Raw genomic sequence first — 23436 nt, 5'->3', positions numbered from 1 at the left:
AAATCATTCTAATTTCCGAAACAGGCACAATCCGACGCAAGAAGGATCAAAATGTGCTGTTCAGAAGAGAATGGACTGTAACAGGTAGAAAATGAAATTCGCGTCTGCTCTGAGAACAGTCAAGGTTACAACTAACTTTATTTAGATCAATCATTACAATGATGTTGGTATTGGAGTCATAGCATTTTTCGTGGCAGATGTACTTGCCATTGGTGGACCGTGTTGCCAGAAGTAACAGAACTTATGCCAAATGAACTTATGCCAACGACGTGCTCCTCTATACAAGAGAGTAAATAAATCGAATTCACGCAAACAAATTATCACGTACTTATCAAATGCAAAACCATCACTGAGCCAAATAATCACATATATTTCATGTGAAAAAGCACGTAAATATTAAAATCGGCCAATCACATTAGATTCATGTGCAGCAGATAACATTCATACCTACATTGATGAATTTCAAATAAGATGCCATTAATTTTCAAGTGTATAATGTATATATTCTATGTGATTGTCACATACTTCAAACGTAACTTGCAAAAAACAAGTATTACTTGAATATACGATGTGAAAAAATAAACAGATTAATATGATTACAATAATTACAGTCAAAACAGTCGGAAATTCTAGAACAGTCAATAAAATTATTTGAACGTAAATTATATTTTTTCAAGAAAAACAATACATTTAAATCAAATTAACATTTCAGAATACGGAGCTGCAAGCACTATTGGAACGCAAAAAGCTGGGAAAAAGTTCGGTGATGTTTTCAATATAATTGATTCATGGCGGAAATAATATGCAACGGTTCTAATTCGTAATTGTTATGGTAAATAATAAAAAGTTATACTAATCCATAAATAGTGAATATATGATGTATGACAAATGAATTTAAAGTTTCATATTTATTCCACGTCTTCCCTCTTCTTAAACACACGTGGAAAGCATTTGAATGCTATTTTAAATGCAGCTAATAATCACATAAAAATTATATGGATTTAATCTAGAAAGTATGTGACATTCCAATGGAAATTAAATGAACTTCACGTAACATGTATATACAGTCGACACTGATTTTAATCAGATTGACAACAACGCCTTCCATGTGTGAAACATATAACATTTACGTGAAAAGTGTTATGGAAAATAATTATATGGTTTTGCATTTGATAAGTACGTGATAATTTGTTTGCGTGTATAATTATTTTCCATAACAATTTTCACGTAAATGTTATATGTTTCACACATGGAAGGCGTTGTTGTCAATCTGATTAAAACCAGTGTCGACTGTATATACATGTTACGTGAAGTTCATTTAATTTGAACTGAAGAACTGCCACTTGAACTGAAGAACTGTAGAAAGAAATGTTTGATTAATTATTAATCCAAATGTAATAAGAAATTAAATATTTCACGTATCGCAGTCCTACGCCTGCAATTCGTACAACCCCATAGGGCTGTCCCTTGTAGTTTTTAAATCTGTGCTGAAGTCAAAATAAATGCACATTGTGACAAAAGCTTTTTCCATACTTCAACCCCATTGATTCTTTTTCTAAACGTCTGTTATGCTAAATGTCTTTCAAAGCATAGAATACACATTTATGACAACGGTCTTACACCGAATGGCCAACAACTATATAATTCCTTATACCAAACTGATTGTAGGTTCAGTCAACAATCAGTAAACATGCACAACGCCGCATTATTCAACGTCGGCGACGTCGCGATGTTCCACCAGAACCACAGGAATGTGACGATTTGAATCACATCGATGAACGTTACACTAAAACGTTGGACGGCGAACCTTTTTTACAAGCTAAGATTGACACTGATTATGGCCCTATTCTGATTTTTACATCGACACAGCACCTGCGAATACTAGCGCAGGCAACAATGTGGATAATGGATGGAACATTCAGCGCAGTTCCATGTCAATTTGCGCAGCTCTTTACCGTCCACGGAAGTGTTGGCGAGGAAATTTGTCGTCGTTTCGTTCCATTAGTGTATATGCTGCTACCGAAAAAGAATGAAGTTACATATGATACAGCATTCTGTGCGCTTATAGAAATAGCCGGTAAATCTCGCTGTAAATTCGACCCCCACTACATAATATTAGATTTTGAGACAGCTGTGATAAACGTTGCTAGAAGAATTTTTCCCGGTGCTGCCCTTCACGGATGCTTCTTCCATCTAAACCAAAGTTTTTTCAGAAAACTGAAACAACTTGGTCATCAGACAAAATATTCAAAAGATCACCGAATACAACTTATTTACAAACAAGTTGTTGCCTTGGCCTTCTTGCCTCATCAAGATATACCAATGGCATTCGAAGAATTGAGGAAAAGTTGTCCAAAGGTTCTCGACAATTTTTTGGATTACATTAGCGAAAATTATATTTTCGGTAGGAAGGAAGCTAACCAAAAGGTTTCTCGAGGACCACTGTTTCCCCCCGCTTTGTGGTCAGTTTTCGAAAATGTATCGGAAAAGATTCCTAGGTCCTCCAATAATGTGGAAGGCTGGCACAATAAATGGAACGGCTTAAGCCGTGGAAATTCTACATTCTATGGTGTATTGAAGCAGTTGCAGCTTGAAGAGAAAAACGCTAGTACGGATGTTTTACGTACACTACAAGCGGTACCAACAGCCAAAAAGTCTAAAAAGAACTCACGAAAGGACCTAAAACTGGAACCCTAGTCAAATCATACAAACCAGGTGATTGGATTAACTATTTGACTGGTATAGCTTTAGTGTTAATTTCTTCATAGCATTAAATGTAATAAAATTTGAATTTCAGCTTAATATTTTTTTTTCAATTTACATTTCGATGTTTTTCGGGTATATGGAATTCGGGCGAATGGCATTCGGGTCTATGTTGCATTCGGGCGAATGTCTTTCGGGTGTTCGTGGCATTCGGGTGAATATGACCATTATGCCAAATGAATATTATGATAAATGAATATTATGCCAAACGAAAGCATGTGTCACCTGCTGTTATGCCAAATGAACATTATGCCAAATGAACTTGTGCTGTTCAGAAGAGAATGGACTGTAACAGGTAGAAAATGAAATTCGCGTCTGGTCTGAGAACAGTCAAGGTTACAACTAACTTTATTTAGATCAATCATTACAATGATGTTGGTATTGGAGTCATAGCATTTTTCGTGGCAGATGTACTTGCCATTGGTGGACCGTGTTGCCAGAAGTAACATCCTCCCGCGCGTTGAAATAGTCCATTTCAAATTAACCCGATCAATCTTCCTCGGCATCCAGTGGAAGTAAGCATATTTTCTTCACCGCTCTAGTAGTTGTTGTTCCATTTGGTAATAACAGGCCAACCACACGCACATGGCCGTCCTTTCCAGGGATCAGCTCAGTGATACGAGCCAACATCCACTGTAGGGGAGGTACATTGTCGTCGACGATCAGTACCAACGCGCCAACCCTAAACGTAGTGACCTTGAAGTCCTTCCGACGCTGCTGAAGTTCGTGAAGGTAATCATTCATCCAAAGATTCCAGAACTTTTGCTTCAAATCTTGTACTAACTGCCACTTTGAGAGTCGACCAGGAGGGATCTTCTTATATGATGGTTCCGAAATCGCTTGGAATTCCCGACCAATTAAGAAATGAGCAGGTGTTATAGCACGAACATCATTCGGGTCGTCCGAGATAGGTGTTAGTGGTCGAGAATTTAAAATTGCTTCTATCTGCGCCAATACGGTGGAAAGCTGCTCGTATGAAAGATTGTGTTCAGCCAGGATTCGCTTCAGGTGGAATTTAACGGATTTGACACCCGCTTCCCAAATCCCGCCAAAGTGCGGACTTCGTGGCGGAATAAAGGACCACTTTATGCTTCGCTGCGTACAGAATGCGTCAAGACCAAGTTTGTGTTGCTCGTCATTGAACAATCGCGTAAGACGTTGCAGTTCATTATTAGCGCCCTCAAAATTGGTCGCATTATCGGAATATAGATTTTCAACTAGACCACGACGACTGATGAACCGTTGAAGTGCACCGAGGAATGCCTCTGATGTCAAATCTGATACAGCCTCCAGATGGAGTGCACGTGTAGCCATGCATACAAACACACATACATAGCCCTTCATTGTCTGAGCATTCCGCAATTTATGGTTCGAACGAATCCTAAATGGACCGGCAAAGTCAAGTCCTGTGCGGGTAAATGGAAACGATGGTTGAACTCTATAATCTGGCAGATCTCCCATCAGCTGGGTAGATTTAATTGGCTTCAAACGGTAACAGGATATGCATTGGTGTATCACCTTCCGGATGGTGTTCTTCACTCGCAGAGGCCAATATCGCTGTCTAACGATGGCTAGTAAACCGCGCTGACCGATGTGAAGGTTGCTTTGGTGCAGATACCGAATCAAAGTCACTGTCAAGGGATGTTTTTCAGGTAACAAGGCTTGATGCTTGTAGTCATACGGAACGTCGGCATGTCTCAAACGGCCTCCGACCCTGAGTACGCCATCATGCGGATCAATGAAAGGACGTAAAGAGCAAAACGGCACCTTGGACTCCGCCTTCTGAATTCGTAACACCTTGAGTTCCGCTGCAAACGCTTCAGCTTGCACTAGTCGTACTATCACAATAAATGACCGCGATATCTCATCCGTCGTTAGCGAACCCCTTGTGAGCTTCTTTCTACCACTTCGTATGTAGTCACAAAACCGCACAACATAAGCCATAGCTCGCTGGATGATTGAAAACTGACTGATTCTGTCGAATAGCAGTAAACGTTCTACTTTCACAGCTGCTACTAACATTGTCTTTCTTATTTCAGGTAATTCTGCATCCGCCATAGGAGTTAACTCAACAATTTGCGGGTCTTCTGTCTGGAACCTTGGTGGGCCAGTCCACCACAACGGGTGGGATTTAATATTCTTCGGTGTGATTCCACGGGATAGGCAATCAGCGGGGTTCTCCGCCGACGGAATGTAATTCCACTTGAATTCTCCAGTTATGTTCTGTATTTCCCGAATTCGTTTGCCGACATATGTCTCCAACTCGTCAGGCGACTTTCGAATCCAGCACAGGACAATTTGCGAGTCACTCCACAAAGTAACACTGACAAATTTAATCTCGACCGCTGCTAATATCTTTAACGTCAATCGTGACAATAGTACTGCCGCCAATAACTCCGATCGCGGTGTGGTGATTAGCTTTTGTTTTTTCGTTTTCCGTGGCAATATTCTTGACTTACTGAATACTAGTTTCATTTCCGATGTGGCGTCGTTTCGTTTGAGACGGGTGTACATGCAGGCGCCATATGCGAGATCCGATGCATCTGCAAACCCATGAAGCTCGATACCACAAGCATGTTCGATCATGATCCATCGTTGTATATTTATATTATTCAAGCTTTGCAACTGTTGGTAATAGTTCATCCACAGTTGCACCATAGCTTCTGGAACCGGTTGGTCCCACTCCAGGTTTAGTGCCCACAGTTCACGCATTATCAACTTAGCCGTGGTTATCACTGGACCCACAAAGCCCAAAGGGTCGAAAATTTTTGCAATTTGGCTCAAGATTGTTCGCTTTGTGTGGATAGCGTTCTTATCGACCGGGTGAACTGGAATTACAACCGTGAACTGATCCTTCGTAGGAATCCAAGCTACGCCTAGTGTTTTCATGACAGTGGTACTAGAATCCTCGATTTCAAGGCCACGTTCTCGGTGTGCCTCTGGAATGTCTGCCAACAATTCTTGAGAATTCGATGCAAATTTGTGTACGTTAAAACATCCCTTCTTCAACAAACTGACAATCTGATTCTTCAACTCAATTGCTTCTAACAACGTGTTGGCCCCTACCAATGCATCATCCATGTAAAAGGATTTCTTGATCGCACCTGCAGCCAATGGATATTGCATTCCTTCATCTTCAGTCAACTGATATAGAGACATTGTCGCTAAAAACGGGGATGAAATGAAGCTAATCCGTAGGTAACAGTTTGCAAATCGTACGTTTTCAGTGGCTCGTTTCGGTTTTCTCGCCACAGAATTCTCTGATATCTGCAATCATCTTGGTATACAGCGACTTGCCGATACATTTTGGGAATGTCGGCTACAAGAGCAAATCGATGGGAGCGAAAATTCAAAAGAATCAAAACCAAATCGTTTTGTACGGTGGGTCCGATCATTTGTGTTTGATTGATGGAAACCACACGTAGTTTCGTAGTCGTACTAGTGGGTTTAAGAACGTAATGATGCGGTAGATAAAATGCCTGCAAATCATCAGGATTCGGATTCTCGACCATGTGACCAAGCGCTTCATAGTCTTTCAAAAATTCTTTATATAGAATCTTTAATTCCGAAGCTTTGTCCAAACGCCTCTCCAAGCCCAAGAAGCGTTTCTCAGCCATGCTCCTAGATTCTCCCAGATGTTTCTTCTTGTCGTTGAATGGTAAATGTACCAAGTATCTGCCTTCCGCTGTACGCTCATGTGTCGTCTCGAAATGTCGCAGACATTCTTCCTCGCTGATTGAACATGGCAATTCGATATCTCCAAAAGACTCGAGTTCCCAAAATCTTCGTACTAATACATCTAGGTTTTCATTGGGCGCAGTAGCACAAAACGAATGTACTACCCCTGAAGCTTCAGTCGGCACTAAACCACTCAGTACCCAACCAAACTGAGTTTCTTGCAGTAAAGCAGCACTATTTGGTAGTTGGATTCGACCAGCCATTAGCATGTCAAAAAATACATCTGCACCCAACAACATGTTCACTTTGTCGGGAATGTAGAAACCGGGATCAGCGAGATCGATGCCATTCGGGAAGGCCAATGTCGTCACATTCACCTTAGTAGTTGGCAAAACTCCAGTGATTTTGGGTACCACGAGTAGTTCCAAACATATTGTGTAATCATTAACACGCGACGTCACCTTAGTGTGAATTTTGAAACGAATCTTGGTTTGGATATCATTCAAGCAGCTTACGTTGACATTAGTGGATTCCTTTTTCAGTGCCAAAAAAGTAGCGAATTGCTCTGTTACAAAGCTCGTATGCGACTCAGAATCGAGTAGCACTCGACAGGGATGCTGTTGTCCGCCCTTTCCGCGAACAAGGACGACTGCAGTGGATAAAAGAATCTGCTTTCCGACATTCTTCGGTCGCGTGCAGAAATTAGATTGTCGCTATTCTTCTGCTGTATTTACAACCGACCCGCCTTTGATTGGCTGTTCGGAATTCTCTTTCAGTGGTTCTGGATTGATTGCAGATATTAGTGAGGTTTCGGATTTCTTCGCACTATCTTCTTCAGGGTGAAGCATTGTATGATGAAATTTCCGACATTTCTTGCACGTGTGTTTCGATGTACAATTGTTTGTTCTGTGCCCTTTCTGAAGACAATTGAAACAGGCTCCAATTCTTCGCAGTAGATTGTATTTCTCAGAAAGGTTACCATTTTTAAACGTATCACACCTCCACAACTCATGGCCATCCGAACATTGTGGGCACTTATTCGAAGTAGCGACTAGCGTACTTGTTTTTCCCTTCACATCTTGTGCACTGCGCACAGGTCTTTGGCTCTTCATTGTTTGCTTCAAATCGGGTTGAATCTTCTCCAACACCTTACATCGCTCTCGCAGAAATTCAAGAGTGTCGTCGTAACCTGGCAACGTATCATCAACATGGTTTAATTCCCATGCCTTTCGGGTTTCTATATCCAATTTCGATGCAATACGATTGATCAACATGCACTCTCCTAATCCCTCTACAGGAAGTCCGAGGTTTTTCAGAGCATCAACATTTTTCGCGCATGTGTCTATGAACTTTCGAAGTTCAGTGGCATTTTCGTTTACTAATTTCGAGAGGTTGAAAAGTGCGTCGATATGTTTATCGATAATAAGCCTTTTGTCCTCAAATCGCTCAATCAACATTTTCCACGCCATATCGTAGTCATTATTGTTTATTATTTCCTGGTCAATAATACCGGCTGCTTTACCCACTAGCGAATTCCGAAGGTGATATAACTTTATAGCGGGAGACTCTGTACTGTATCGCTTCATAATCGTCTCGAACATCGAGCGAAAAGCGAACCAATTCTCATAGGTTCCATCGAACGTGGGTAATGGAACCTTCAGCGGTGGGAGGTGAGGCGCGATTTCTGTTGTATTTAAGATACTCGGCAAAGGATGAACGGCTGCCGCGGTTCGTGCTGCGTCTTCCTCTGTCTTGATATTATCATCGATCAATTTAGAAATGTAAATGAATAATTCGCCGTACTGCTGCTCAAATGTGACGTACTCTACCTCCGCATCCTCTCGCACCTCGTCACCAACATCCGCTTCGAAGACACGCTGGTGGAGCTTATTGTAGTCAGCAAAGGCATTCTCAATGGTTTTCAGTTGAAGCTGCAAGAACTGCTTGCACCTCAGGTTCGGATTCGGTATTTCCAGACTAGTTTCTAAACTTGAGCGCACTCTCATTAACTTGCTTCTTACCGAATTCAGGCGGATATTCATCACTTTGAGTTTTTGCATCGTCTTCTTCATCTCTTCTTTCGATTTTCGTTTTGATTTTTGTTCACTCACTGATGGGGTTTGAATTTCTGCTTGCATTCTCAATCTTCGCGGTTCAACTTTGTTTTTATTTGACGTTGGCGTGTCATACAACATAAGTGGCAAATGGCTTGAACTAAAGAACTAGCACCCACGTGCGCACTCAACAATCAATCAACATAAATCCAAAATCAGTCAGGTATTTCCGAAATCAGCCACTATCGGTGGCGTCATCAATACGCTGGTACAACCACGTCTTCTTTCCGAAATCAGCCCTTCGAGGGCGTCTTCTCTCACTCTCGACTAAAACACTGTACAAAGGTAGCAATCGGCTCCTTTCTCTCAAGCACGCCGAGTTTAATTCGATTTCAACATGGCGTCGTTTTCGGATCTTTTTCACCGATCGTTTTTCGTTTTCATGTAATCGCGTCACTTTTACGACCGCTTTCGTACTTGCAAATGCAGCAATCGATATGCTTTTTTCAGGGATTCAACCACAATAATTCACTAGAATTTCCACTTATCCGAACAATAAATCATTCTAATTTCCGAAACAGGCACAATCCGACGCAAGAAGGATCAAAATGTGCTGTTCAGAAGAGAATGGACTGTAACAGGTAGAAAATGAAATTCGCGTCTGCTCTGAGAACAGTCAAGGTTACAACTAACTTTATTTAGATCAATCATTACAATGATGTTGGTATTGGAGTCATAGCATTTTTCGTGGCAGATGTACTTGCCATTGGTGGACCGTGTTGCCAGAAGTAACAGAACTTATGCCAAATGAACTTATGCCAACGACGTGCTCCTCTATACAAGAGAGTAAATAAATCGAATTCACGCAAACAAATTATCACGTACTTATCAAATGCAAAACCATCACTGAGCCAAATAATCACATATATTTCATGTTAAAAAAGCACGTAAATATTAAAATCGGCCAATCACGTTAGATTCATGTGCAGCAGATAACATTCATACCTACATTGATGAATTTCAAATAAGATGCCATTAATTTTCAAGTGTATAATGTATATATTCTATGTGATTGTCACATACTTCAAATGTAACTTGCAAAAAACAAGTATTACTTGAATATACGATGTGAAAAAATAAACAGATTAATATGATTACAATAATTACAGTCAAAACAGTCGGAAATTCTAGAACAGTCAATAAAATTATTTGAACGTAAATTATATTTTTTCAAGAAAAACAATACATTTAAATCAAATTAACATTTCAGAATACGGAGCTGCAAGCACTATTGGAACGCAAAAAGCTGGGAAAAAGTTCGGTGATGTTTTCAATATAATTGATTCATGGCGGAAATAATATGCAACGGTTCTAATTCGTAATTGTTATGGTAAATAATAAAAAGTTATACTAATCCATAAATAGTGAATATATGATGTATGACAAATGAATTTAAAGTTTCATATTTATTCCACGTCTTCCCTCTTCTTAAACACACGTGGAAAGCATTTGAATGCTATTTTAAATGCAGCTAATAATCACATAAAAATTATATGGATTTAATCTAGAAAGTATGTGACATTCCAATGGAAATTAAATGAACTTCACGTAACATGTATATACAGTCGACACTGATTTTAATCAGATTGACAACAACGCCTTCCATGTGTGAAACATATAACATTTACGTGAAAAGTGTTATGGAAAATAATTATATGGTTTTGCATTTGATAAGTACGTGATAATTTGTTTGCGTGTATAATTATTTTCCATAACAATTTTCACGTAAATGTTATATGTTTCACACATGGAAGGCGTTGTTGTCAATCTGATTAAAACCAGTGTCGACTGTATATACATGTTACGTGAAGTTCATTTAATTTCCATTGGAATGTCACATACTTTCTAGATTAAATCCATATAATTTTTATGTGATTATTAGCTGCATTTAAAATAACATTCAAAAGCTTTCCACGTGTGTTTAAGAAGAGGGAAGACGTGGAATAAATATGAAACTTTAAATTCATTTGTCATACATCATATATTCACTATTTATGGATTAGTATAACTTTTTATTATTAACCATAACAATTACGAATTAGAACCGTTGCATATTATTTCCGCCATGAATCAATTATATTGAAAACATCACCGAACTTTTTCCCAGCTTTTTGCGTTCCAATAGTGCTTGCAGCTCCGTATTCTGAAATGTTAATTTGATTTAAATGTATTGTTTTTCTTGAAAAAATATAATTTACGTTCAAATAATTTTATTGACTGTTCTAGAATTTCCGACTGTTTTGACTGTAATTATTGTAATCATATTAATCTGTTTATTTTTTCACATCGTATATTCAAGTAATACTTGTTTTTTGCAAGTTACGTTTGAAGTATGTGACAATCACATAGAATATATACATTATACACTTGAAAATTAATGGCATCTTATTTGAAATTCATCAATGTAGGTATGAATGTTATCTGCTGCACATGAATCTAATGTGATTGGCCGATTTTAATATTTACGTGCTTTTTCACATGAAATATATGTGATTATTTGGCTCAGTGAACCTCTCGGTATTATAGTGTTGTCAAAAACAAAGAGAGATTCGACTCAGTCGAGGCCTTCCATGGAATAAGGTACTTTTGAGTTGTTTGAGGTATACTCAAAATTAGGTAGATTCAACTTAAATTTAGGCATATATAATTCAAGGTTGAATATAAAAAACCAGTCAATGAGTTGTGGTTCTTGCCGTTGTTAAAGATAAACTACCTTCAACACGGTTTACCTAATTTTACCTTATCCCACGATACCCCGAGATTGAGTCAAAAGAGCTCAACTTTTGGTAGTTTTTCGCATACGTGTACATTTCTCCGGTTATGTCGCAGACATTACCAGGGATGCCAAGTGCTTTTCCAAAAAATCTGTAATATTTTTTTAAAAAGTCTGGAATTGTCTGGATGACCCAAATTCTTTAGGAAAAGGTGCATTCCTCACCGATGGCTAATTTGTTACGTTTTACTAATAAAACATGCTTGTATATTAGTAAATATATCGGCTTACTAAAAATTTGGTGATTGCGCTGCTAATCTGGAAATGTCCAATGCTTGATTTTCAGCATAGATCACATTGATTAAATTTGAATCTCAGAGTTTCCAGAATATTGGACTGCTGGAACTTCTAGATGATATAATTCGGCAAAAAATTTGTTGACTTTCACGAAAAAACGGTGGTATGTTGTGTTTCCAGCTTTCTCAAAAAGTGGTTTATGAAACTTTTGTTATTTTTCAAATTGTCTGGATAAATCTGGACAAATTCCCTAAAATCTGGATCAGACAAACATAAATCTTTATGTCTGGACGAGGCTTGAAAATCTTGATGAATCCAGATAAATCTGGAAGCTTGGCACCCCTGGACATTACCCATCCATCTTTTTTTCATTGCTTATTGTAAAATAGGCCTTTTAGAACCATTTCAAAAAAAATACCCTAAGCACAAAAGCTTACTTTTTTGAAGTGTGGATTAGTCGAGATGGATCGAACTTGGTCTTAGACGTCAGATGACAAAGCAAACAAAAAAAAAAAAGAAGTGTGGATTAGTCCATACTTACTGACATTCGCTCATTATGTCGTCTTGCGATCTCACTTGCACTGGAGCCAGCTCTTCCACGGACTTCTCATAATTTCCAAAACATTGGGTAATTTTCTCATCAAATGTATTAACAAGATCTTCGAGACTGCCCGTGAAACCTTCAGCGAAATTATCATGGTCTCTTCTACTATTTTTGCTCATGTTTACGACGATATTTCCATTACAATTTTGGATGAGTAATTTTAGAGCATTATCATTAATATCTTCGAACTCGCTTTCATTTCTTGTATTCACTAAACTATTCGTGATGGAATTTTCCAAAACATTTGAAGAATGGTATTCTGAAGGTCCCCATTCATCTGTTTCTTCACATTGCGCAAGAGGTGCTTCAAATTTAAGCTCAGCCATTTTATTGGCAAGGTCACGCATCACTTAAAAATGTGCAATTGAAAACCCACTTAATAAAGCGACAATAATTACTAAACACAAAAGCAAATATTTTTTCACTATTTATTATTGATTATACACTCTTAAATTCTACTAACTACTAGTAGGTAATTTTCAGGAAAAGAGAGAAAATTATAGTTACTATATTCATAGTTCGGCGGAGACTTTACCCAGTTAAACTCATTCCGGAACCGGTTCGGATTTCTGAATATTCAGTATCATCATCAAACGCAGAATCGGTTGTTGCATTTGAGTTATAATCCATACTAACTCCATTCAGGATTCCGAATCGAATTCCGAATGGTTTGACGGAATACCTAGTTAAACTCATTCCGGAATCGGTTCGGATTTCTTAATGGAGATAGGAGCAGATCACTCTAAGAATGTATAACAAATTTGCATCAAATTGAAAAATATGCATTTAATTTCCATTTTTGCATCAGCTTTGCACTGCCCCGCAGAAAAGTTTGTTTAACAAACGTCCTACGCTGATCCACTTTATTCGACGTTTTGTTAAATGTAGGGCTAGTTTTTCTGTACACCGAGCAAAAAGCACCTGAGAATTTCATAAGTCTCGGCATATGAACCAGCTTTCTGATAATGCCATTGAACGTTTTGAAATGTCATAGGCAGGCTTATGAATTCATTTATCTTTATTCGTGCACTTCATAGACGTACAAATAATGTATTTCATAAAACAGTCTTATGACTTCGCTCCAATATATGCGTTTAAGAATTTCATAAGTTTTTCTCATAAAACCCATACGAGATCTGTTATTGATTCTATAAAATTATATTTTGTTTTTCATAAACGTCACTTTTGTGAAAAGTTCATAATTGTTTCTTATGCATTCAGTATTGGTCTGGACGGCCAACCAGGAGCAAATAGTTTCAGACCAGCACTTTTTGATTACCGCTTTTTGAAACAAAAGTGAGATTTTTAGTCACATCGCAACAAAATTTTAAATTGTTTTTTTTTATGTTACTGAATAAATGACTGTGAGCATTAAATCTGTTTGCATGGTTATGATTTTTACAGAAGATATCCGATTATTTGTAATGAAATAAGTTGTGCATATAATTAGTGTCTGAAGCGTATTTTTTAATTATCAAAATCATTTGAGAAGTAACAATCATTATCATTCAGTTGTCAAGTCCAGTTTCCCAGTTGACTAAGCCCAGTTTTCCAGGAAATATTGACGAAGCATTGCTCATTATGTACAAATTTTAATATTTAATAAGAGTTTTCTCTTCAATCTTCTGAAGGGATCTACACTTGGAGGTTAACTTGTCCCGAATTGAGTTCTACAAGATGACCACACGAATGAACTCATGATGAGTGACGTTCATGTTTGACAATTCTCAGTGGTTTGTTTACTTTGTCAGTTGCGTGAGTTCGAGTGCAACGGGTACCCATCTGTTACATTCAAACTCACGTAACTCCCATGTAAACAAACCACCGAGAATTGTCAAACGAAGTTCATCCGGCTCATTTTGTGGGGTTATGTCAGTTGGTGTGAAACCCAATATCCTCTCAAGGTTGATTTTTACTGTTGATTTTTTGTCTACTAAAAATGCTCGAGAAATGTCAGCCATGTTCTATTTTTTATATAAATGCACAATAATATCCATAAATAAAAAACTTATGGCATTCATTCGAACATTGTGATGAATTTCATAAGACTGTTCTATGGAAATCGTTACTTCTACTATGTTTTCTGCTTATAAAAGTATGCAATTTTGTTAAATGGGCACTTATAGCGTTCATTCGGACATTTTCATAAATTTCAAAAGACTGTCTTATGAAAATAATAAGAGATGGATTTGGAAAATTTCCCCTCCAAATCATAAGACAGATTTACAAAATCCATTTAAAATCCTTATGTCTGAAAGTCATAAGACGTTTTTATGGAAATTCAATGTAAATTTTGCTCGGTGTAGGGTTTTGACGTGTTACACGCAACGCAAACAACATTGCACGCAACGCAAACAACATTGCACGCAACGCAAAAACATTGCACGCAACGCACAATACATCATGAGTTTCTATTTTGATGGAAATAAATGCATTTAATTTCGCTGATTTTTAAAAATGCATCACAAGTGATCTGCCTCTAGTAATGGAGCTAGGGGCAGATCACTCTAAGAATGTATAACAAATTTGCATCAAATTAGAAAAATGCATTTAATTTCCATTTTTGCATCAGCTTTGCACTCCCTCGCAGAAAAGTTTGTTTAACAAACGTCCTACGCTGATCCACTTTGTTCGACATTTTGTTAAATGTAGGGCTAGTTTTCCTGTAGGGTTTTGACGTCTTACACGCAACGCAAACAACATTGCACGCAACGCAAAAACATTGCACGCAACGCAAAATACATTATGAATTTCTATTTTGATGGTAATAAATGCATTTAACTTCGCTGATTTTTAAAAATGCATCACAAGTGATCTGCCCCTAGTAATGGAGTCATTATGGATTCCAAATCAAATGCAACAACCGATTCCGACTCAGAATATAATCCATAGTGACTCCACTCAGGATTCTGAATCAAATTCCAAATGGTTTGACCGGGTATGAGCGGAGTCAATTGTATGTCACTGATAAAATAAAATACCCATTAATGCGTAGAAAACTACCCATTTTCAATAAAAGTGGAATAACCCACTTAATGGGCAAAGCGCTTGTACTCAATAATGAGTACAGGCCGTGTACGTCAACCTTGGTACGTTTTATTCATTATTTTTCGCAGAACTCTCATGAAAGTATACGAATCTCGATAGGAATTCTGTTCTAAAGCCATAAAACTAAATAAAACCTGTCACTGCCCAAGTAACCAATAAGCATTATAACGTAGCCTAATATTTGCTTTAAATATACATATAAAGCAGTCTTATAGAGTACTGAAGCCCTAAATACTGATATAATGCTGGTTTTATGCCAGAAAAGGCGAAATACAGTGACAGTTCGTTTTTGCAGCACCAATGCTATTATATAGCATCAGCGTACAAATGTCGAATTTTAAAGCCTAATATTGGCACTACTAATGCTATTAGAAAGCTTCAGTTGGCTGTTATTGTCCGCCATGGTTTTAAAACCATTGTTGGAGACAACTTAACTGGAGCGATGGCAACTCTGCCCTGCCATCCGCCACTCTCTGCGCTAGGCTCTCTAGTGACAGTCTTGCTGTCACTCCGAAATGCCACCATAAGCGGAAACCACTTTTTAACCAGTCAGTCAACTTGTTCAGTTCGTTGAGCACATGCTCTTTATTTTAACTATCGTTATTAAAAGTATTTTATGTAGTTTGTACGCGAGTGTCCTTTTTATTTATTCAACAAGGCTCCCGACCTGCCCCGCGCACAGGGCTACAACAGTGGCGACGAGTATATTAGCGGATATTTGGTGAAATTTCGATTCACGAAAAGTTACCTCAAAATTCCGTCACCCCTGCGCAAAAAAACAGAGAAGCATGAAGAATGGTCAAATTCCACATGATAATGACCAGGAGCAGGTCCCACCAGCAGCAGATCCGCTCATCATGCAGTTCATGCACCTGATGCAGCAACAGCAGCTTCAGCACCAGCAGCTAATGGCACCGTTTCTCCAGCGGCAGCAGCAAAACGACGAGCAGCAGCAAGCATTCTTCCGGAGCGCAGTTTCATCTATCCACGTACAAGTACCACCCAACCAGAGCAAATTCTTGACTCTTTGGAAGGCAACGTGAAGGAATTTCGCTACGACGCTGACAATAGCGTCACGTTTGCGGCTTGGTACAGCAGGTATGAAGATTTGTTCGAGAAAGATGCCGCTCGTTTGGACGACGAAGCGAAAGTCAGGTTACTGCTGCGAAAGCTGGGCGCAGTTGAACATGAAAGGTATGTTTCCTTTATTCTACCGAAACTTCCGAAAGAACACACCTTTGACCAATCAGTAGCGAAGCTGAAAAATTTATTTGGGTCGAAAGAGTCGGTAATAAGCAGGCGGTATAGAACGTTGCAAATCGCCAAGCACCCGACTGAAGACCATATTGCTTTCGTTTGCCGTATTAATAAAGCCTGCGTTGAGTTTGAGCTGGGAAAGCTATCGGAAGAGCAGTTTAAATGCTTGACCTACGTTTGCGGACTGAAAGCAGAAAGCGATGCAGAAACCCGTACCCGTACCCGTACGGCAGCTTTCCAGGATTGAGGAAAACAATGGCGTCACGTTGGAGCAGCTAGCGGAAGAATGCCAGTGTCTTCTTAACCTCAAACATGACAATGCTATGATCGAGTCAGCCACATGTTTCGCTCAAGTGAATGGCATTAAGCAGCGATCTTCTGATAAACGGTTCAACAAACGGGATCAGCCATCTTCGAAGCCTGCTGCAAACGACACAAGAAAAAAACCTGATACACTGTGTTGGTTTTGCGGTGCATTTCACTACGTACGGGACTGTACCTTCAAAAACCACAAATGCTCCGAATGTAAGCAGTTTGGACATCGTGAAGGCTACTGCAACAGTTCAAAAAAGTCACAACGTTCATCGAGAAAGGCTAAGCATTTGGTGGCCAGCAAAATGGTCGTCGTTAATGTGTGCAACGTGCAGAAGCGGAGGAGATTCGTTTCCGTTGCCCTTGATGGAACACAGGTTCGTCTTCAGTTAGACACGGCTTCTGATATTACCGTCATCAGCCAGCAGATCTGGAAGAAAATTGGTAGCTCAAGGTTGTCACTAGCAACAGTAAAAGCCAAGGCAGCATCAGGAAACATTTTGCCACTTGATGGTGAATTTAACTGTGACATTACTATCGGCGAAAACACACGTACGCAGATAATTCGTGTCATCGCGAAACCACTACAGTTGCTTGGATCTGATTTAGTCGATAGTTTTAATTTGTGGTCCATACCAATGGATACTTTTTGCTGCCAAGTTACTAGTACCCCGTCCACCAGTGCAACTCTCAAAGCTACTTACCTGTAAAAATCCTTCCACTTCTGCGTATTAGAGCAGGAAGGGCTCGTTATAATTTTCTGCTAGGAAATCACTCGATACAGAAATCCAACGGACCTATGAAATATGGCTTACCTGTTTAATGCGCTGACTCGAGAAAGACTGACCGGCACTCGCTATCGCAGCCGCTGTGCTGGCGATCTCGCTCAAGGATCCCGCCAACATTGTATGACAGTGTTACCAACATTATATGGAAGTGTCACCAAGATTATCACGAGGAAGGGGTAGGAATATCGAGTCCAGCTAGTACCTCACATCCTTCCCCTTCTCTAAAGAAAAAAAAAATCGTACTTCCTGGATAGTTTAAGTGCTTTACCTAATTTGGGGTATCTTAAAACTCAAAATTCTGCGTCACTCTTTTTTACAGTGTACAAAGCAGCTTAATGTTGATCATGTTTTTGGGCGCTTCAAATCGCTCAATGAAATAGATTTTTGTACGGTTCATGTGCGTATTCAATATTTTTCATGTGCATATTCGAGTATAGACACTCATAGTAATAGACCAGCGAAGGTACTTTTATCGAGCCAAACGAACTGTCAAAATCCGGAGCCAAACGAGCATGACGTCATTCAATGCAAACAAGCAGAACAAGTATTGCGATTTTATTTAAAAAAATATATTTTGTTATTCACAGTAGGCCTCACTTTTCGTGTTCGTATTGGTATTTCACAATGTTATTTAGAAATATATTTATTGTGTTCAATATAACTACACAAAAAACATTTTACTTATGCTCTTTTTCATCAACTTTGTGTTTCTGAAGAAATAGGATTTTTTTCTCAATTTCTTGTTGCTCAGTATCAAACATATAACTTCTCTTTTGATTCATATATTGAACCACTTGAAAACTTATTTTGATAAAAACAATCGAATACAGTCGAGCACGTTCGAGCTTGCACATTTTTGGGTGATGCCAGTTTAACATGCTTGTTTTTCTAGTTGCCAGTTTTGCGGTCTTTACATCCGCGAGTCTATTACTATGAGTGTTTATAATTCGAGGTATATGCCATCAGAAAATGCATAAAAATCATTGCAGTATAAACGAGAAGGCCATACAAACATATGTGAACTATAAATTCTCAGTGTTTCTTCTAATTCATATACCAATTCGTCTGAGTGACGAGACAATAAGGTTTGTTCCAGTCAGGGATGCCAAGTGTTTTTTCAAGAAGTCTGTAATAATTTTGAAAAATGTCTGGAATTGTCTGGATTGCCTAATTTTTTTTTGAAAAAGCTTGAGGATTGAATTTGAGGTTGTGAGCCTTCCGCATCTTGGATTGCTGAAATTTCCAGCTGATGAAAACTCAACAAAATTTATTCGCCTTCAGCGAAATTTTTTTTGCTAGTTTATGTTTCCAACTATTCTAAAAATCGTAGCTCGAAAAGGTGGTTTTAGTGATTCGTTGTCTGTTGTTGTTTCGGGAAGCACATCGACGCTCTGATTTTTTGCCTTTTCTGTGGTGATAAACTACTTTGTTGTTTTCGGACCCGCGAAATATTTAGTTGCTGAAATCCGTATCATACGAGACACCGGTTAGTTTGGAATGATCCTAGTGAAAACGTCCGCAATTATAATTCAAAAGTGAACTGAAAACAGACTGCATCTATCACTTATTACTGGCCGACTTTGTGTTGTATACCAACGAATACGTATACGAATACGATGAGCTGCCACAAGTGTTCTTTGCCTATTGTTGGTGGTGAACTGTACGCGATGTGTGAGGGCCGATGTAAGCAAGGTTTTCACGCCCAGTGTGTTGGACTTGGTGAAATGAATATTTACAGCCTCAGCAAGAATTTAATATGGCATTCGTAACCCAACTTTGTACCGGGAAACAAGTGCTTTTTGTTCTCTCCGGTGTGGTTTAGTTTTTTCGGTGGTACGAAGGTGCTTGCTGTGGCAGAGGCTGCAGTAAAGCATTACTAATAAACAGTCCCGCGAGTGATAATTGTTATCTGCGATATCAGTTAAAGTAGTGCAGTGAAGTGCGTTACTAAACATTTTTCTTGCCTGAAAGACGGCTTTGTTTAGACGAGCTATATCAGCTCTACTGTGTGAAGGTCACGCGGGTGACGGATAAAAGAAACGAAGGATCAATTCACCTACCAGCTCGTCAGGAACCAACTGGTGAAGTGTTTCGTTTTTTACTTTTCTTATCGATTTTTTTCTTTTTATTGCTTTTGATTTTTTATTTTGATTTAAGTTAAACAGTGCGGTCGAGCGTGTTGCTCCCGCAACAAAATGGAACAAACAGAAGGATCACCCTCCGAAGAGGAATATTATGAAGAAGAACGTATATCTGATACTGAGACAGATAATGTTATGGTCGATCCACTTCCCCCACTTTCCCCCAATGTCTCACAGCCCCCCCGAGTCAAGGTTTACCAGGATGGATCCGCTGGTCCTTGGGTGGTATACTTTCGGCCCAAAAATAAACCGTTAAACAGCATAACTGTTGCACGGGAGCTGACAAAACGTTACTCGGCCGTAACCGAGATTAAAAAGGTTCAGTCAGATAAACTGCGCGTAGTCGTTACTGACTTGAAACAGGCCAATGATATCGTTAGCAATAGCCTCTTTACGCTGGAGTATCGCGTCTACATCCCTTCTCGTGATGTGGAGATCGACGGGGTGGTAAGTGATGCGGGTCTAACTGTCGATGATCTGATGAATGATGGGGCTGGCCGCTTTAAGGACCCTAACCTTCAATCAGTTAAGATTTTGGAGTGCAAGCAATTGCACTCAAAGTCCATCGAAGATGGTAATTACTATCCATCAGACTCGTTTCGCGTAACCTTCGCCGGATCTGCACTTCCGAGCTACGTTGAAGTGGGAGGAGCTCGTCTACCTGTACGCCTGTTTGTACCGCGGGTCATGAATGGTTCCAATTGCAAGCAGCTAGGTCACACGGCCACCTACTGTAGCAACAAGCAACGGTGCGGTAAATGTGGGGAACGCCATGCGGATGATACTTGCAGTAGGCCCGCTGAGAAGTGTGTTTACTGTGGGGAGAATCCGCATGCACTTTTGACATGCCCAACGTACAAACTTCGCGCGGATAAACTGAAGCGATCCGCCAAAGATCGCTCCAGACGCTCTTACGCAGAAATGCTTAAAAGAGCTGTTCCACTTATCTCCGAAAACCCATTCGCTCTCTTGCCAACTGACGATAACGCCTCTAACGACCCTTGCGAGGGGCATTCTTTGGCTCCGCTTGGAAACTCTAGGAAAAGACCTATTCAAAACTCACCTGAACTTCCTCGTAAGGGTCCTAGGTTGTCCCAAACAAGGGTACAAAATAAAAATAATTCATCAACTGGAAGTGCTGGTACAAATCCGAAGATAATACCTCCTGGTTTTGGGAAATTGAGATACAACCAGGAGTTCCCAGCACTCCCCGGGGCACCAAAAATCCCAAATGCTCCAATTTTACAGTCAGAAACTCAACCTAAAACGGGATTCCTTAAATTTTCTGACATTGTGGACTGGATATTCACAGCTTTCAACATTACCGATCCTATGAAAAGCTTGCTGGTTGCTATTCTACCAACAGTAAGAACATTTTTAAAACAGTTGACTGAACAATGGCCCCTCCTTACAGCGATCGTATCCTTCGATGGCTAACTTATTAGACGGAATCAGGGATCTGATCACTGTTTTACAGTGGAACTGCAGAAGTATTATCCCCAAAATTGATTCATTAAAACACTTGCTAAATTACAATCATTGTGATGCATTTTCCCTATGTGAAACATGGCTAACTTCTAATATAAACCTCAACTTCCACGATTTTAACATTATCCGCTTGGATCGAGAAGACTCATATGGGGGGGTACTTTTAGGGATCAAAAAGTGCTACCCCTTCAATCGAATCAACCTCCCTTCGACGCCAGGCATTGAAGTTGTCGCTTGTCAAACAACAATCAAAGGCAAAGATCTTTGCATTGCTTCTATTTACATTCCTCCTAGGGCCATGATGGGATATCGAAGATTCTCCAACGTGATTGAACACCTTCCCTCGCCCCGCCTGCTTCTTGGAGACTTTAACTCTCACGGTACGGGGTGGGGCTGTCTATACGACGATAATCGATCTTCGACAATTCAAGACCTTTGTGACAACTTCAATATGACAATTCTGAACACAGGGGAAATGACACGAATTCCTAGACCACCTGCGCAAGCAAGTGCACTGGATATATCTTTATGCTCGACATCACTACGGTTAGATTGCAAGTGGAAGGTAATATCTGATCCCCACGGTAGTGACCACTTACCAATTGTAATTGCAATCAACACTGGTTCAAGACCATCGACACCAATCAATGTTCCCTATGACCTCACACGAAACATTGATTGGAAGAGCTACGCTGCTGAGATATCCAAAACTATCGATTCAACACAGATACTTCCCCCGGAGGAAGAATATAAGTTTTTGTCCAACTCGATTCTCGATAGCGCGATTCAAACTCAGACGAAACGAGTACCCGACGTGAACACCCAAAAACGTTCTCCCAACCCGTGGTGGGACAAAGAGTGCTCAGACGTGTACGCGGAGAAATCTGCCGCGTATAAAACCTTCCGGAACGACGGGTTAGTTGCTAGTTATCGAGTGTACGCGATATTAGAAAAGCGAATGAAAAATTTAATGAAAGCTAAGAAACGCAGTTACTGGCGCCGGTTTGTCGACGGGTTAACAAGAGAAACATCGATGAGCACTCTTTGGGGCACGGCCCGACGTATGCGAAACCGAAACAGTACTAACGAGAGCGTGGAATATTCAAACCGTTGGATATTCGATTTCGCCAAGAAGGTTTGTCCGGATTCCGCCCCGGCACAGAAAATCTACCGCGCCGCGTCGCCTTACAATACCGCGAACGAAACACCGTTTACGATGGTGGAGTTCTCACTTGCTCTCTTATCATGTAACAATAAAGCCCCGGGGCCAGATAGAATTAAATTTAACTTATTGAAGAATCTGCCAGACTCTGCCAAAAGACGCTTGTTGAATTTATTTAATAGGTTTCTTGAGGGTAACATTGTCCCACATGACTGGAGACAGGTGAGGGTCATCGCCATCCAAAAACCAGGAAAACCAGCCTCCAACCACAATTCGTATCGTCCGATTGCAATGCTGTCCTGTATCCGGAAGTTGTTCGAGAAAATGATCCTGTTTCGGCTCGACAATTGGGTCGAAACAAATGGCTTACTGTCAGATACACAATTTGGCTTCCGCAAAGGCAAAGGGACGAACGATTGCCTTGCGTTGCTCTCAACAGAAATTCAAATGGCATATGCTAACAAAGAGCAGATGGCATCAGTATTCTTGGATATTAAGGGGGCTTTCGATTCAGTTTCGATCAACATTCTTTATGAGAAGTTGCACCAGCATGGTCTTTCGCCAATTTTAAATAACTTTTTGCTAAACCTGTTGTCTGAAAAACAAATGCATTTCTCGCATGGCGATTTATCGACATCACGATTTAGCTACATGGGCCTTCCCCAGGGCTCATGTCTAAGCCCTCTCCTCTACAATTTTTACGTGAATGACATTGACGAATGTCTTGTCAATTCCTGCACGCTAAGGCAGCTTGCAGATGACGGTGTGGTCTCTATTACAGGTCCTAAAGCCGTCGACTTGCAAGGACCACTGCAAGATACCTTGGACAATTTGTCTGCTTGGGCTCTCCAACTGGGTATCGAGTTCTCCACGGAGAAAACTGAGCTAGTCGTATTTTCTAGAAAGCGTGAACCAGCGCAACTACAGCTTCAATTAATGGATCAAACTATTGCTCAGGCTTCAACATTCAAATATCTCGGGGTATGGTTCGACTCTAAAGGTACCTGGGGATGTCACATTAGGTATCTGAAGCAGAAGTGCCAACAAAGGATCAACTTTTTCCGTACAATA

General features: G+C 39.8%; 3 protein-coding genes and 2 long non-coding RNA genes across 5 annotated transcripts; 2 read left to right on the top strand and 3 right to left on the bottom strand.

Annotated features, from left to right (window-relative positions):
- Window positions 1–3252: 3252 nt before the first annotated feature.
- LOC131680204 (uncharacterized) lies at window positions 3253–5922 on the bottom strand. Its single transcript, XM_058960924.1, has one exon. The coding sequence runs from the start codon at window positions 5920–5922 to the stop codon at window positions 3253–3255; it is 2670 nt and encodes an 889-aa protein (XP_058816907.1).
- Window positions 5923–5927: 5 nt separating this feature from the next.
- LOC131680203 (uncharacterized) lies at window positions 5928–8513 on the bottom strand. The gene is made up of 2 exons (XM_058960923.1): window positions 7176–8513; window positions 5928–6902 (listed from the first exon to the last, which is right to left on the bottom strand). The coding sequence occupies exons 1-2, from the start codon at window positions 8511–8513 to the stop codon at window positions 5928–5930; spliced, it is 2313 nt and encodes a 770-aa protein (XP_058816906.1).
- Window positions 8514–9657: 1144 nt separating this feature from the next.
- On the top strand, window positions 9658–9946 carry LOC131683033 (uncharacterized). The gene is made up of 2 exons (XR_009304334.1): window positions 9658–9710; window positions 9766–9946. It is a non-coding gene; the product is annotated as an uncharacterized LOC131683033 (long non-coding RNA).
- A 634-nt stretch (window positions 9947–10580) lies between these two features.
- LOC131683032 (uncharacterized) lies at window positions 10581–12075 on the bottom strand. The gene is made up of 3 exons (XR_009304333.1): window positions 10861–12075; window positions 10754–10799; window positions 10581–10698 (listed from the first exon to the last, which is right to left on the bottom strand). It is a non-coding gene; the product is annotated as an uncharacterized LOC131683032 (long non-coding RNA).
- Window positions 12076–16674: 4599 nt separating this feature from the next.
- Window positions 16675–17496, top strand: LOC131680202 (uncharacterized protein K02A2.6-like). The gene has a single exon (XM_058960922.1). The coding sequence runs from the start codon at window positions 16675–16677 to the stop codon at window positions 17494–17496; it is 822 nt and encodes a 273-aa protein (XP_058816905.1).
- The last annotated feature ends 5940 nt before the right edge of the window (window positions 17497–23436 follow it).

The sequence above is a fragment of the Topomyia yanbarensis genome, chromosome 2, assembly GCF_030247195.1.
Source record: "Topomyia yanbarensis strain Yona2022 chromosome 2, ASM3024719v1, whole genome shotgun sequence".
NCBI lineage: Eukaryota > Metazoa > Arthropoda > Insecta > Diptera > Culicidae > Topomyia > Topomyia yanbarensis.
Note: the sequence above shows the minus strand (reverse complement) of the source record. Positions and strands in the feature narration are given on the sequence as shown.

Excerpts from the sequence above, each read along its gene's own strand:
- LOC131680203 (XM_058960923.1), bottom strand. The coding sequence starts at position 8,513 with ATGAAGAAGACGATGCAAAAACTCAAAGTGATGAATATCCGCCTGAAT. Across the intron at positions 6,903-7,175 it reads CAATCAAAGGCGGGTCGGTT|GTGACGTCGCGTGTTAATGA; the intron begins GTAAATACAGCA and ends ATTCACACTAAG.
- LOC131680202 (XM_058960922.1), top strand. The coding sequence starts at position 16,675 with ATGCAGAAACCCGTACCCGTACCCGTACGGCAGCTTTCCAGGATTGAG.
- LOC131680204 (XM_058960924.1), bottom strand. The coding sequence starts at position 5,922 with ATGTCTCTATATCAGTTGACTGAAGATGAAGGAATGCAATATCCATTG.